The sequence below is a fragment of the Pleurodeles waltl genome, chromosome 6, assembly GCF_031143425.1.
Source record: "Pleurodeles waltl isolate 20211129_DDA chromosome 6, aPleWal1.hap1.20221129, whole genome shotgun sequence".
Taxonomy (NCBI): Eukaryota; Metazoa; Chordata; class Amphibia; order Caudata; family Salamandridae; genus Pleurodeles; species Pleurodeles waltl.
The window spans coordinates 169,341,245-169,357,387 of NC_090445.1; the positions used below are offsets into that span (position 1 = coordinate 169,341,245).

At 43.1% G+C, this 16,143-nt stretch overlaps 1 protein-coding gene across 2 annotated transcripts in view; it reads left to right on the forward strand.

Moving 5' to 3' along the window:
- Nucleotides 1-16,143, forward strand: part of LOC138299470 (amine oxidase [copper-containing] 3-like) — a 386,966-nt gene that overhangs the window by 226,698 nt on the left and 144,125 nt on the right. The window contains exon 1 of one of the 2 annotated variants that reach the window (XM_069237737.1): nucleotides 2,652-4,285. The exons of the other annotated variant lie outside the window; for it this stretch is intronic. Coding sequence (XP_069093838.1) covers nucleotides 2,710-4,285 — 1,576 coding nt within the window. The 5' untranslated portion in view covers nucleotides 2,652-2,709. Of the gene's footprint in view, nucleotides 1-2,651; nucleotides 4,286-16,143 lie in introns of those variants that run through there. 2 annotated transcript variants of the gene reach the window in all.

The window sequence follows — 16,143 nt, forward strand, 5'->3', positions numbered from 1 at the left end:
TTTTGCCTTCTTTTCTTTTATATTCACTTCTTTTCTTATTCTTTCCATTTTCCTTCTTACCTTTGTTATTTCCTTCTTTCCTTTTTTTGTTCTTTAATTTTTCATGTCTTTCTTTCTTTCTTTGCTTCTTTCTGTCTTTCTTTCTTTCCCTTTTTCTTTCTTTCTTTCCTTTTTTCTTTTTTTCCCTTTTGTATTCTGTCCCGCTTTTCTCTTCTTTCCTTCTTTTTTATCTTTTCTGCCTTCTTCCTTGACTTCTTTCTTTCCTTTGTGCCTTCTTTCTTTCTTTGTTGCCTTCTATCACTCTTTCTTTCATTCCTTGTTGCTTTTTCCTTAATTGTTTCCATCTCTGTCCTTGTTTCCTTCTTTCTTTTCTTTCTTTCATTTTGCCTTACTTCCTTTTTCTTTTTTCTTTCCTTTCCCTTCTTTCTTGCCTTCTTTCCCTTTTCTCTTTCTTTTTTCTTTCATTTTGCATTTTTTTTCTTACTTTTTTGCATTCTTTCCTATTTTCTTCTTCTTTCTTTCTTTAGGTCCTTCTTTTTGCCCTTTTCCTTCTTTTTTCCTTCCTTCTTCCTTCTTCCTTTCTTTCTTTTTTCTTTCTTTCTTCCTTTCCTTCTTTCTTTTTTTCCTTTTTTGAATTATTTCCACCTTTTCTCTTCTTTCCTCCTTTTTTATCTTTTCTGCCTTCTTTCTTGGCTTCTTTCTTTCTTCTGTGCCTTCTTTCTTTCCTTATTTGTTGCCTTCCATCACTCTTTCTTTCATTCCTTGTTGCCTTTTCCTTAATTCTTTCTTTACGTCTTTCTTTCTTTTTGTATTTTTCCTTCTTTCTTTCTTTCCTTCATTCCTTCTTTCTTCCTTTCTTTCTTCTGCTTTTGCCTTCCTCCCATTCTTCCTTCTTCACCTTCATTTCATCCTTCCTGCTTTTCTGAGGTGTTGTTATTTATTTGAGCTTTTAACCACCCTCACCTCACCTCACCTCACACCCATCACTATCACTCATTCATGGGCTTGCCTTTCAAAAATCCTTTGTTATCATTGGTAAATGCGTTACGTTTGTCCCTCCTTGGGGCGGTTTGGTTACCGCCTTGGACATCCACCCTGTTACATGGTTAATTGCACTTTTGCCAATACTTTTGACTGCAGACAAACGTTTTTTTCCCTTTGTGTGTCTCTGTCACGCTGATGCTCATGGCGGTCGTGGCCCGTTGAATTGGCTCGCTTATGTGAAACTGTTTTACTTTTAATTTTCAATTTATGTGGCAAGAAAAGTTGGTTAGGAGTGTACAACGGTAATAGCTCCAACTTGAGCAAATGCGAGACCCGTTGCATTGCAAATGCTTGCTCTTTCTTGCCTTCTTTCTTATAGGAAAGGGGCTTGCAGCCAATATCAGACCGACTGACTTTAGATCGCTGTTAACCAAGAACATTTGTTTTCACTTAAAATATGTACAACATAGTTACTTGTAGAGGTTTTTAGCAAGAGTTATCCATTAGTCTGTGATTGTGTACCTGTATTTTTGTTCTGCCAACTCCAGCATGCATCAAGAAGCAATGCGCCAGACCACTTCACTATGAGTTACAGTATGCTGCCCTTTCAAAAAGACCACGTCTACACGCAATGTAGTTTCTGTCAGTTCCGCGGATTGCTATGGTAATGAGCATTTTTTTTAGGCAAAAAAAAAACACTTTTGCCTTTAACCAATGGTTTTTAAATTTTGTAGAGTTGGTGATGGCCCAGAAGATTCCCGTACAATAATTCTTTGCATAAGCCACGACAAAAGAATATATTGCTGAAAGGCCGGCGGCCAATGCCAAACCTATTGTTCTTGCCAATTATTGTCTGTTCTTTGTTGACCCTTCAGCTAGAAACATTTTGTGTTTTATGAAATCTGTAAACTATGCAGGAGGTAGTGGATTGTGTGGCAATTGAAGAAATCTCATAATTATGCAGATAACAAAGTAGCACATGTCCTTTGCTACTGCCTGACACAATCTAGTGCATTTCCCGTGAGGGGTCCTGCACCAGGTCAGGACTCCGGGAGCCCCTTTTGAAATAACAATATACAAATATCTGACCAGGCCCTACCCCTGGCCGCACTCAAGTACAGATTTGTCACTGACCAAATGCTTGTGCACAGGCTATTTTACATATGTACATCTAATTTTGTGCATTCAAAATTCCGTTTTGTGAATTTGCAAAGGAACTTCCACCCCAAAGTTTCAAGTTGTTCTCCTGTCAGTCCTGTATTTTGTCAGCACAAATTGAAATCCAAAACTACAAGTTCAAAATGTAAACAAAAGAGCAACGATAGATGAGCTGCTCACATCTGGCAAAAGGCGTCTCCAAAGTACTGTATAAATTCATAAATATGCCTAAAGAAATTGTTCAGAATTCCAGAGAAGTTGTAACTCATGTATGTTTCGTGTACTGAAAGTACGACTTTGAAATAATTGATGTCATTACTGCAGAATCAAGTATTCCATAATACAACACGGAGGAAAAGTAATCTGATCCGCTTAGAATCAGAGAGACAAAAACATATTTTCTATGCCAAAAAATCCCAGCTTCCACCCCACACACACTTTCACATTTCCTGTAGATCTCAGGCCATTTAAATAGGCTCTGCCAGATTTGCACAGCAGTTTCTCCAGAACATCCAGTGAGCATAGACGTTCCCCTGTTAGGCTGTCCGCTGACAGAAGGGAGCAAGAATGAATTTGAAAATCATTCTCGTACTGCTAGCGCTCACCTTAGCCACCATCTTGGCGCTGGTCTGTGTCCTGCTGACTGGGTCGAAGACAGCTGCATGTGGCCCTGCATCTAAGAGTGACCTCTTGGCCAAGCACGATGACAAGAGCCTGGTCTTCTCGGACCTTAACCTCGCTGAGCTCTCCCAAGTCATAGAATACCTCCAGAGGAGGCTGGGGCCTGACCTCCTGGACTGCACCAAAGCCAGTCCCTCAGAAAATTGCCTTTACTCCATTGATCGTCAGCTCCCAAAAAAGCATGAGACTCTGAAGTTCTTGGATGGTGGAGGGAAAGCACCAGCGAGAGAGGCTTTGGCTGTGGTTTTCTTTGGGCAGCAACCTTTGCCCAATATCACAGAATTTGTTGTGGGCCCGCTCCCTTACCCAGCCTACCACAGAGATGTCACCCTGGAAAAATACAAAGATGGACTCCCCTACCACAGTAGACCAGTGACTGCCAAAGAGTACAGTCTAACCTACACATCCATTGGGCAGAAGTTGGATGACGCAGCACCACTATTTTTCAAGGAAATCTTGGGTGTCATCGATGACAAGGATTTGGCTGGTTTGCCCACAGCACCCAGAGGTTTTGAATCTGGAGACCGAAGCACTTGGTTTGCCTTATTCCAGAACACCCCTGGCAGTGGATATTTCATCCACCCTCTGGGGCTGGAGGTACTGGTGAGCCACAAGAGCCTAAACATATCGCAGTGGACCGTGGACAAGGTCTTCTACAATGGCCAGTATTACGACAGCATGGAAGAGTTGGAAACTCAGTACAAAGCTGGAAAGATTAAATCAGTCAAAATCACTAAATTACCTAATGGGGAAGAAATGGGATCTCTTAGAACCCAGTCAAAGACGATACTTGCTGTGCCATTTCATTTTGAACCCAACGGGGCACGTTACAGTGTCAAGAACAACCAGGTGGTTTTCCAATCTTGGAGATTTGCCTTCGGCCTCAGTGTATACTCAGGGATGCGTCTCTTTGACATCAGTTTTAATGGGGAAAGGGTGGTCTATGAACTAAGTGTCCAGGATGCCATCTCTTTGTATGGTTCAAATGCACCAGGTGGAATGATGACCAGATACATGGATGGTAGCTTTGGTATTGGGAGATTCACCTTCCAGCTCGTCAAGGGTGTTGACTGTCCCACTTTAGCGACCTATGTTGACTCACACTATTTCATGGATGAGGCTAAGCCTGGTGTGAACTTGAATTCCATCTGCATTTTTGAACACAATCCTGCCTTACCCTTGAGACGACACTATTCCAATTTCTACTCTGATTATTATGGAGGTCTTCCCAACTCAGCCCTGATCATCAGGGCTATCTCTACCCTGGGTAACTATGATTATATTTTTGATTTCCTCTTCTACCCAAGTGGAACCATTGAGTCACGAGTCCATGCCACTGGATACATAACCTCTTCGTTTTATTTTGCGGATGGCAATGACTATGGGAACCGAGTTGGAGAGCACACCTTGGGGACAATTCATACTCATTTTGTCAACTATAAAGCAGACTTGGATGTAGCAGGTACGTCTATGATTTGTTATGATGGGTAGGATGTAATAAGGTTAGAAACTTTACGGGGGGACATTTTTCCTGAGGAAAGGGATTTGATGCATAGATCTTACCACCTGGCGTCCGTCAGGTTGGGTGACTAATGTGCTGGTTAGTGGTTTTCTCAAATCAGTTACCAGAGGAAGGTCAAGTCTTGCACTGTTCTTCAATCTATGTGAGTATGTCCTTGGCTGTTGAGTCAGAGTGCTATTGTCCTTGTTATGTGTCCTTATTCTGTTTGTTTTCTAACAGAGATCAGACTTGCTTGGCAGAGCTTTTAGGTAGTGAAAACCTGTCATTTGTCAGGCAATTTATCTGAATATCGTGCTTCAAAATACACAGTTTCGCTCAAAACTGTCTCTGGAACAAAACCCTCAAGTGGACATGATAAAACTTTGGCTTTTTCATTTTTTGCTTGCATGGTGCAGTGTGGGTATTCAATCCCCACTGCTTTTAATGTTTACTAGTTGCCACTTGAGCACTGCTAGAGCCAGGAGGTCTGATCGTATTCCCACCTCAGCCCTGCAAAGTTTCCCAGGTGCATGTGTGATGTGCAGCTCCAGTCCATGTTTTTTCTCTGAATTCGGGATTTATCGTTTAGTTTATTCCATTATAAATCAGGACCCCAAGTCCCAGAATATATAGGAAAAAACTTGGACTGCAGCAGCACATCAGACATGGAGCTGGGAAACTTGGCAGCGATGCCACCTTTATTGGTGCTGCGTAAAGAACACAGCTCAGGTGTTGATAATTGTAATGTCTTCTTGCGGTACCTAGAAAAGTCTGCCACACGTTACTATGCTCTTGCCTGCTGGCGGCCACTTTTCCTTTTTCGTCCATGTTTTGCATGACCAATTGCGACTTCGATGTACGTTGCATTACGTAGTTACTATTAGTCTTCTGGTGACCACAACACGAGTGCTTAATTTGAGCCGGTGGTTGCCGGTGGGGTGCACCGGTACATATTTTTCTGCGTCAGGTAATTACTGCGGGCAAAAGACACATACGGGAAAGACGGAGGAAAGCAAGAAGGGAAAGCGCCACAGAGGGAGAAAGCAGAAAGAGTGAGCTGAAGGGGCTGGGAGTGGGTGTAATGAATTAGAGAGGCCGAGCTGGTTTTAGGATTACGCTGTCTCTGTAATCTGTGGCACGTGTAAATACAGCAGCCGAGTGATTCAGAGGAGAGTTTTGGGCACCTGTATGTTCTTACTTGAAATTAACGACTGTACAACACACTCTCTTTCAGCAAACCTTCCCTCCAGCCGTTCTGTTTCTGTGCTGCCTCAAGAAAGTTAACTCTTGGCGTTGCGGTTGGTAGCTGCCAGATGTATGTGCTTTCTTAATTTGGCTTGTATACTAAGTATTGATTCTTTCAACATGGTTTGGTTTGCTTAGCGCTCCCTGGTGTCTACATTGGTCTCAAGCACCTGCTCGAAGAGTTCAGTGGATTTATTCCAAATAAATATTTTAGCAAATGGTTCTTAACACAGTATTAGAGCGTCTATATTCTTCTAGAATAAAACGCTGCGTGTAGGCATATAATGTACATGAAGCCCAAAATGGCGGTGTTTCCCCACACATTCTCAGCTGACATTGCTAATGCACTGGTTGGCTCCACGCTGTATGCTCAGCTTCCCTATGTCCTTGCCTTTGTCAGGGACAGGTGGCTGGAAGGGGTCACTGGACGTGTGCGCTTTTGCAGGTGTAAGCAATCTTTTATCAACCATTCGGAGCAAGATATCAGGGGCCAGTTGTAGGAAGCACTTTGCGAGTCGCAAACGGCAAAATTTGCCGTTTGCGACTCGCAAATGCGTGTTTCCTATGCAGAAATGCATTTTGCGAGTCGTTACCGACTCGCAAAATGCATTTCCGAATCGCAAATAGGAAGGGGTGATCCCTTCCTATTTGCGATTCGCAATGGTATGCAATTCCATTTGTGACCGCTTATGCGGTCGCAAATGGAGTCGCAGTTACCATCCACTTGAAGTGGATGGTAACCCATTCGCAAACGGGAAGGGGTCCCCATGGGACCCCTTCCCCTTTGTGAATGGACCCCAAAATATTTTGAAAAAACAAAAGGTTTCGGATTTTTTGAAATGCAGCTCGTTTTCCCTTAGGGAAAACGGGCTACATTTAAAAAAAAAAAAAAACTGCTTTATTGAAAAGCAGGTCGCTAACATGGAGGCCTGCTGACTACAGCAGGCCTCCATGTTAGCGAGTGCCTATACTCGCTATGGGGCCGCAATTTGCGACCCACCTCATGAATATTCATGAGGTGGGTCATTGCGACCCCATAGCGAGTTGCAGTCGGTGTCTGAGACACCGTACTGCATAGCAATTTGCGAGTTGCAAATTGCGAGTCGGAAGGACTCGCAATTTGCAACTCGCAAATTGCTTCCTTCCTACATCTGGCCCCAGGCTCCTTGGATTGAGTTGTGCGACTGGCAGAGTGCCGGCACACGTTTCCTCTGTTAACATAGCCTTACTTTTCAAGCGTAATTCAGTTAGTAGCGCCTATGCAGTGCTTAATTTGTAAATAAAAAGGTGCCGGTGCCAAAAGCCCTCCTCTAAACTGCTGCAATTAAATGCAAGAACACGGAAACTGAGGGGCGTAATCCTGAAACCATCTCGGGCCTCTTCAGTCCATATAAAGCCTCTCCCTGCCCCTTCAGGTCACTCTTGCAGCTTCCTACTTCTTCCCTATGTGACGCTTTTTCGTTTTTCCTTTCGTCCGTCTTTCCCATATGTGTCTTTTGCTCGCAGCAAATGCTTGAGACAGAAGAATAAGCCCCGACCCTCAAAAATAAGTGCAGGTGATCGGCACCGGAAACAACAAGCACAAATTAAGCACTGCGCTTATATGTCCTCTGACACTGCGGTCACACCTCAGCGTCCAGCTATCAATGTGTATTTCATTGTCTACTGAAAAATAAGGGGCCACCAGAAGTCAGGCATGGGAGCTAGTTATCAATTTTACATAGAAACTACATGTGAAATAGATTGTTTTTTTCCTTCAATAAAATCGTATTGCTAATCACAGTAACATGCAGAATTTGTTAGCATGCATATATCCCAAGGTCTTCCATATATTTTAACGAATAACCTAAGACAAATGTGTCCTATTTCTCTTTTTCACAAAACAAAGGGGTTCAGCCTCCTGACTGTATTATCTGTCTCTGGAATAAAATAATCCGATCATTATAGACAGTATTAGCATTTTGACTTCTTGTTACAGAAAAAAACAGGCAACCAAATTGTCAAAATCCAGCCTGAAGTGTTGGTCAATCCGCTGCCTTTTTGGGGTGCAAGACAATTTTAGGTGGAAAGCATTTGATATTGTTTGGCATTGATGCACCAAGATTAGACTTCAAAGTGCCCACCCTTCGCAAAGAGACCTCGTGTAGCTGCAGATTTCTGTCTTTCCTGCTGATTTAGTCTTGTGTATATTTGCAGTGCAATGTTTTTGAGGCCTTTTTAGGTCGATCCTGCAGGCAGCACGCATGCGCTGTCACTTGATGAGCTTATGTGCCCATTACTTACCATTCCCAGCCTTCATTATCACTCTTCTTTGCTGCCTTCTAATTTGTCAGCACATGCGAGGTGTCCCTTCCTGCATCCTTTCCTTTTCTTTCTGTGGTACATGGACCAAGTTCAAAGTGCCCACCCTTCGCAAAGAGACCTCGTGTATCTGCTGCAGATTTCTGTCTTTCCTGCTGATTTAGTCTTGTGTATATTTGCAGTGCAATGTTTTTGAGGCCTTTTTAGGTCGATCCTGCAGGCAGCACGCATGCGCTGTCACTTGATGAGCTTATGTGCCCATTACTTACCATTCCCAGCCTTCATTATCACTCTTCTTTGCTGCCTTCTAATTTGTCAGCACATGCGAGGTGTCCCTTCCTGCATCCTTTCCTTTTCTTTCTGTGGTACATGGACCAAGTACAGATTGATTTTGCTTAATTATACCCCTTCACTACTTCTGCTGTTTTTAAGGATCTATTTTTTTTTTTTTGGCACTTTTTTTGGTAGCATAAATTCAATCTCCACCCAAAGGTATTGGAGTGCTTTACATGAGCACAAGTTACATTACACAAGTTCACATTAATTTTATGTATGCACGGGGAGATTACCTGATGTGCCCAAAATCACAGAATGTTGAGCCAAAACCATCCCTACTTGTTGAACAGGTGCCCACAACCAAGGTGTGCAGATTCCATAGTCAATAACCAGCTGCATCCTGGTATTAGAAGGTTTTTTCCTTCATAAATCATGTAATGAGAATAATACATCTTGTGTGGTGAGCTAGGTGCACATCAGATAGAAACAACTGAGCTCGCCTTTTTAACCTGCATCTAAGGATACCTGTTTTTGGCATATCACAAATCCGTGTCAGAGGGTGCTCAAGTTGATCCATGCATCTGTTCGTTGTTCCCCATGGCTGATAATTGCTTTTGCACATCATATCTAGTAGGCATAGATTTATGATGGGAAAAGGACACTTGCAAGGCCACAGTGCAAGGTGATGTGATATTAGAGAGGGCAGGGTCAGTGGGCATATCGCACCTGACAATTGAGCAATATGAAATCGCCAGATGTAAATCACTTAGGGCCAGATGTAAAAAAGGTTTTTACCCATTCTGTGTCTATGGGAAAAAGTGTTCGTACATATGGCCCTTAATGTATCCTAACTGCATGGACCCTGATATTCGTTACAGAAATTTGATGGGTCCTCATATCATCTCCTTGTATCATAAACTATTCTGGATCAAAGTTTCCTTCGGTACAATCTTTTTTTTCTTTTGAAGTTTGAAGCATGCACAGCAAGTTTACATCTGCATAGGCACTGACCAGCCAGTGGAAGACATTTGCACCTGACCACCAGTGCAAAATTACAAATTTTTGCTCTCGTCGGTCGGTGCAAATTTGGTGTGCAGTCCAAACTTATGCAAACTCTCCAATTGAATTTTCAATACTAGTGTGAAAAAAGCAGCTGTTCTAATTTCTGTAACCATTCCACTCTATATAGTGACAGAACAAACCATACCATACTATTCAATAACAGACCATACCATAGCATCTTTCATCTTTATTTCGATTATAAATATATAATCATAACATAATAAAACATTATAAAATAACATGCTCAGTATACCATGAAAGGTGCAAAAACTGCACATTATATTAAAAACCACATCGAAAAATAATTTGACAGTTTAAGAATTCATAACTTTGTTCCATTACAGAGCACTTTTCAGAAAGGAACAAACCACAAAGGGCACTATATGATCGCCTAGTAATTGCAAAGAAAGAAAGTCTGGTCTATATTGGCAAAAGCGTCTATACCTGAGAATAGGCAGCAGGAACTTTAGACGGGGAAGATATTAGAGCCTACAAAATAGAATTAAATGTTCCAAGGTCTGAGAAGAGTTGGGGCCACAAGGACAGAGCTCAATAAAATTCGGATTATACTGTCAAAGTGGGAAACAAAGGTGCAATCGAATTGTACCCAGGTGAAACTTTGTGAGGAGAGGACTATCCTAGGGATTCCTAAATCAGGAGAGATAGAGTTCAGGGCCAATCGTAGTTTTCCAAAGCAAATGAGCTCTCAAAGCAGGTCGCCCCAAAACCATATTCTCTCTGTTCTCTCTAATGTGGTTAAAATACAGTTCCTTGACCATCCTTCTATCACCTTTCTTTAGCAAGCGGGATGAACAGAAGAATTTAGGGTGACCCAAGGACTCAGCCAAACTCTTAATGTAGCAAAGCCACAGATTTTTATAGTCATGCTCTCACCCAAGACAATCCTGGATCACATCCATATTTAAGGCAGTCTGCTCTCCACTCCACACTGCAATCCACAAAAGCAACGGGGCAACTTTAGCAAGATCCAGCTCATCGTGCAGGAAAGTACTTAAGCTAGCAGGTCGCAGACCTAAAAGTCTTCTGCAAAAGCGGTTCTCCTCATGCTGAATGCTTAGACAGTTACGATAATCGCAAATAGCAGCACCATACACTATCACAGGGTGACATTACATTTTATACATTTGCAGCAGTGGCCGAATAGGTTTGCTGCCCACCATGGAAGCAAACCTAACAAGCATTTACAATGCAATGGGTCTTGCGCTTGCTTGAGCTAGAGCTATTAGTGTTGTAAACTCCTAACAGGACTTTTCTTGCCACATAAACTGAAAAGTAAAAGTAAAACAGTTTCACATAAGCGAGCCGATGGCTGTCATGAGTGCAAAGCAGACATACAAAAGGAAACAGAAGTTCGCTCGCAGTGAAATGTATCGACAAAAGTGCAATTATCCATGTTACCAGCAAAAGTGCAATTATCCATGTAACCGGCAAAAGTGCAATTATTCATGTAACAGTGTTGTGTAGCCATTTTAGTTATAGCTTCATACACGTTATTTTAGCAAACTAGGCTTGCAGTTGTGCACTTTAACCTAGACATATTTTATTCAGCTTTGTTTTTTATTTTAACAATAGCCACATTTGCCGTATTGTTTTATTTTCCCTATCGAGCTTTTCTTTGCCTTGGCCAGCACTGCGTTCTTAAACAAGACATTTTTTTCACTCTGTGCTTTTCTCAAGGCCGCAGTAAGATAGGTTGCTGCCTTTGTCTCTAGTGTTCATAGAAACATACACACTCTTAGTAGGGATCCTCTCTTGGAACATCAGCTATTTTACTATAAAAACACTACTTTGACCCATGTACGTTAGAGGGAGATTCCAGCCAGATGACCACGACTGTATGCTGATTGCTGAGTGCTTCGCTACAGCTGCTTATGTAGACTACAGGCCTCTTGCTCAGGTATGAGGGATGATGTCTTCCCAGGGGAACCTGAAGGGCAGAACTAGAGCTTAACATGCTGTGCTCTAACATAGCCTAGGTAGGAATTATTTTAACGATTCTAGTGACAATGTGGCAGTGTTGTTTTTATGCTTTACTCTCCTTGTCACAATTTCAATCCTGTCATGCTTTATCGCCCTAGCTATCGCAGTACATGCTTTATTATCCTAGATGCAGTTACTTCAATAAAACCTCATTGAATTTTATTCTGCCTCTGATTCTCCTTGTATATGTGAGACTAATTTAAACAAGAGAAATGGATGCGATCTGAGTGACCACGATTTCTCTGAGGAGTCAATTGTGTCATGCGCTCGGCTGCCCAATCATCCCTGTTCTTGGGCGGAGATGAGGCACTGCTAGTTAGCCAGAGCAAAACCCAGATTAGGCCGACAGGTGTCACCTGTAGTGGGTTCAGACTCAGTCTCCCACAGTGCAAGTGATTTTGCCGCCCAAATCTAGTAGTCTCATTAGGATAACGAGAGCCTATACGACAACATGGTCGATGTCATGCAAATTGCTCGACTACTGTCCAGCGAGATCGCGCTGCCTACGAAATAAAGAGAAAAAGTAGTCCAGAACCCATACGGATAACATGAAGCCTCAAATGTTTTCAGTAGTTGGCCGGTGTATCGAGGAGGGCTAAACACCAGAAAAGGCATGATGTATGCATGCCTTTCACTAATAAAATCAAGCAAATTTTAAAAGGCAAGCCCACAAACCAACCAAATTGATGGCCGTGACATGGGTTTGTTTACAAGCCCATAGAGAGATTACAACAGGGACAGAGCGCTTTGCGCGCTCGACCCTAAAAAGGAATCCAAAGGCTTGATTCAGATGTGAACAATGATTCGCAAGACTGGGAACCAAGGAGTTATGTTGGTCGAAGGTGACCCCTAAGTAAGGGAAGGTGGCCACCTTGGAAATTACCTTCCCCCTTTAGGGTAATGGGTCTAGGTTTGCTGATCCGCTTCCCACGGGCCATATAGTGTCTTTTAGCAATGTTTGTGTCCAGTTCCAGATCATCCATGAACTTAACAAATAAGTCTACCAGACACTTAAGCCCATTCAGGATCCGGAAAAGGAGAACTGTGTCATACGTGTATAAAAGAGACAGCACACGTATCGATTTCACCTTAGGCATGTCCTTCTCATTTGCTGCCAAAAAATAATTCAGACCATTAATATATAATAAAAATACGATAGGCACTAAAACACATCCTTGCCTAACCCTCAGAGGAAGGCCAAAAGAGTCTGTACATTTCCTCCCTGGCCTTATCTAACACATGCACTAACATCTGTATGGATGGCCTGTAAGAAATCAATCAGTGGCTGAGGCAGCCCAAGGTCAGCTAAAATACTCTATCATTTTGATCTGTTGACCCAATTGATGGCGCTACTCAAGTCCATGAAAGCTGGGTAGATTGCTCCCTTCTTAGATACAACATATTTATCAATTATTGAGTTGAGGTTCAGACATTGTTCCATAGCTCCTCTCCCTTCCCTAAACCGATATTGGGCTGGGAAAAGAATATTGTTGAGTTGCACCTAGTCTTCAATACGTTGCAAAATTACCCAACCCACAATTTTGACCACAAAGTCAAATAAAGGATGGGTCTCTAACAGGCCATGTCCTGCCTACTACCTTTTTTAAAAATAGGTACAATGACTGCAGATTTCCATGAGCTGGGAATATTGGATGTGGAAGTGGCAATTAGAATGTTAGTACAGGGGCCCAAAGTACAATGTCAGCTTTGTAAAGATCTAGAGGGACCTCATCTGGCACAGGCACTTTATTAGAGGGACTGGGCAAGATGGCAGAGAGAACTTCCTCCAACTCAAATAAAATGACTACTGGAAACTATGGTGCCCCCTCAGTGTCTGCCAAAACTCCACTGTCCCCTTATACATTGACCTTTGTAAAGTGTGCCACCCGCTGAGTAATGGTGTTGAGTGAACCTGTATCATTGGGGAAAGTCGAACAAGCCTGTTTCATATTTATGTTTTCACAAAAACCCTTGGTGTCCCTGTTGTTACAGGTGGCTATTAGGCACTCCATATCATTGCTTATTATACAGTGACATACCATATCATAACATATGATACAAAGACCCACCGTTCCATCTAATGACAGGCCAAACCTTCCTGTACTGTACAATGAAATACCATATCATACCATACAATATAATAACACACCATACCATACTATACAATGACAGTCCACACCGTAACATTCCATACAGTAAAAGACCCTACAGTACTTCACAAAAACAAGCCATACTATACAATTTCACACCATAGCAAACAATGCAATGACAGGCCATAGCATACCATACTATTCATTGACACACCATACCACATCATAACATTCTATGTTTATTAAACTGGGGAGTAATGTAATTTTTTAATGAGTCTTTCTCCCCTCAAAGCAATGTTCCACCATTCCTTCAGGTGTGCAGATTATTCTATGATACATATCAACTGAATTCATGTGTGATTGTGAATTACAAGGGTCATTACTGGACTGAGTGACATGGAGTGGAGGGAAGTGGAGCAAAGTGGTGTATCATGGAGTGGTGTAGAGTGCTGTGAATTGTCATGGAGGGATTAGAGTGTTGTAGAGTGGAAAGGCGCAGAGTGGAGTAGAGTGTTGCAAAGTGGAGTGGCATAGAGCAGAGTGGATTGTCAGAGTAGAGTGGTGCAGAGCAGAGTGGAGTGGTGTAAAAGAGAGTGGAGTAGAGTGTTATAAACTAGAGTGGCATAGAGTGGAGTGGATTGTCATAGAGTAGAGTGGCATAGAATGGAGTGGAGTGGCGGAAAGTGGAGTAGTATAGTGGAGTAGAGTGGAGTAATGTGTCGTAGAATAGAGTGGCATGGCGTGGCATAGGGGGAGTTATGTAGAGGTAATGTGTGGTAGAGTGGATTGGCATAGAGGGGAACAGAGTTTCATAGGGTGGAGTATTATAGAGTGTAGGTTTGTACAGTGTTTTAGAGTAGAGAGGCCTAGAGTGAAGTGGCATAAAGTACAGTGGTTTTGAGTAGATTGGCGTAGAGTGCAGTGGTGTAGAGTTCAATCATTAGAGTAAAGTGTTGTAGAGTGTATTGGCAAAGAGTGCAGTGGCCTAGAGTAGAGTGGTGCAGCATGGAGTGCAGTGGCATAGAGTGCAGTAGCATAGAGTGGAGCAGAGTAGATAGCAGTAGTGTATAGTAGATTTTTCAGAGTAGAGTGGAGTGGTATAGAGGGAAGTGGTGCAGGGTAGAGTACAGAGGTGTTGAGTAGAGTGGTGTAGATTGCAGAAGCATAGAGTAGAGTGGTGAGGAATGTAGGGGTGTGGAGTGCAGTGGTGAAGAATAGATTGGAGTGACGTGGAGTGATGCAGAGTGTAGTGGTGTTGAGTGTGTTGGTGCAAAGTGCAGTAGACCGGCGTAGATTTGAGAGGTGCAGACTAGAGTGGTGTACAGTGCATTGGCATAGAGTAGAGTGGTACAGAGAGTAGCAGCATGGAGTACAGTAGAATAGAGTGGTGTGCAATGATGCAGCGCACAATGGTGTAGAATGGCATAGTGGGCAGTGGCGGAGAGTGCAGTCTTTCAGAGTAGAGCATCGTAGAGTGCATTGGTGTAGAGTACAGTGTCGTACAGTAGAGTGGGGCAGAGTAGAGTGGTGTAGCAGTGGCATAGGGTACAGTGGTGAAGAGTAGACTAGAGTGGCTTAGATTGCAGTGACATACAGAGCAATGGTATAGCGTGGGGTAGTATCCAGTGGCATTGTGTTGCACAGTAGAGTAGAGTATATTGGCATAGAGTGCAGTGCTGTAGAGTAGTTGGCGCAGAGAGCAGTGGTGTGGAGTGCATTGGTTTTGAGTAAAGTAATGTTGAGTGCATTGGTGTAGAGTGCAGTGGCATAGAGTGACATAGAGCACAGTGGTGTAGAGTGAAGTGGTGCAGCTTAGAGCAGAATAGCATAGAGTGACGCACCATAGAGTGCAGAGGTGTACAGTGCAGTGGCATAGAGGGAAGTGTTTCAGAGTAGAGTGAAGTGGTGTGGAGTGTAATCGTGAATGGTAGAGTCAAGTGGTGCAGGGTAGAGTGCAGTGGCAGAGAGTAGAGTGGTACAGAGAAGAGTAGAGTTGCACTGAGTGCAGTAGCATAGAGTAAAGTGGCTCAGAGTGCAGTAAAGTGGCATAGAGTGCAAAGGCATAGAGTAGATTGTTTCAGAGAAGAGTCAAGTGGCATAGAGTGGAGTGGTGCAGGGTAGAGTGGAGTAGTGTAGGGTAGAGTGCAGTGGCATAGAGTAGTGTGGTAGAGTGCACTGGCATAGAGTGCAGTGTTGCAGAGTAGAGCGGCATGGAGTGAAGTGGCGCAGTATAGTGGTGCAGTGTTGAGTGGAAGGGCCTAGACTGGAGTGATGTAGAGTGCAGTGGTGAAGAGTGTGGTGGTGCATAGTTGAGTAGTGTAGGGTGCACTGGCATAGAGTAGAGTGGTGCAGAGTCCAAAAGTGTAGAGTGAAGCGATACAGAGTGCAGTGTCATTGTGTGCAGTGGTGTACAGTAGATTAGAGTGGCACAGAGTGTAGTGGTGTAAAGTGTAGTGGTATAGAGAAGTATGGAGCAGAGTGGTGCAGAGTAGAGTGCAGTGGCACAGAGTGCAATGGTGTAGAGTGGTGCAGAGTAGAGTCACGTAGAGTTCAGAGACAGAGAAATCAGTGTTGCAGAATAGAGTGGTGAAGAGTGGGGTGGTGTAGAGTGCATTGGTGTAAAGTGCAGTGGCATAAGTGTTGCATAGTGGAGTATAGTGGTGTAGAGGTCAGTGGTACAGAGTAGATTAAAGTAAAGTGCTTTAGATTTGAGTATAGTGTGGTAGCATCCAGTGATGCAGAGGAGAGTGCAGTGGTGCAGTGCCGAGTAAAGTACAGTGGTGCAGAATGGAGTGGAGTGGTGCATAGTGGAATGGCACAGAGTGGAGTGGCGCAGAGTGGAGC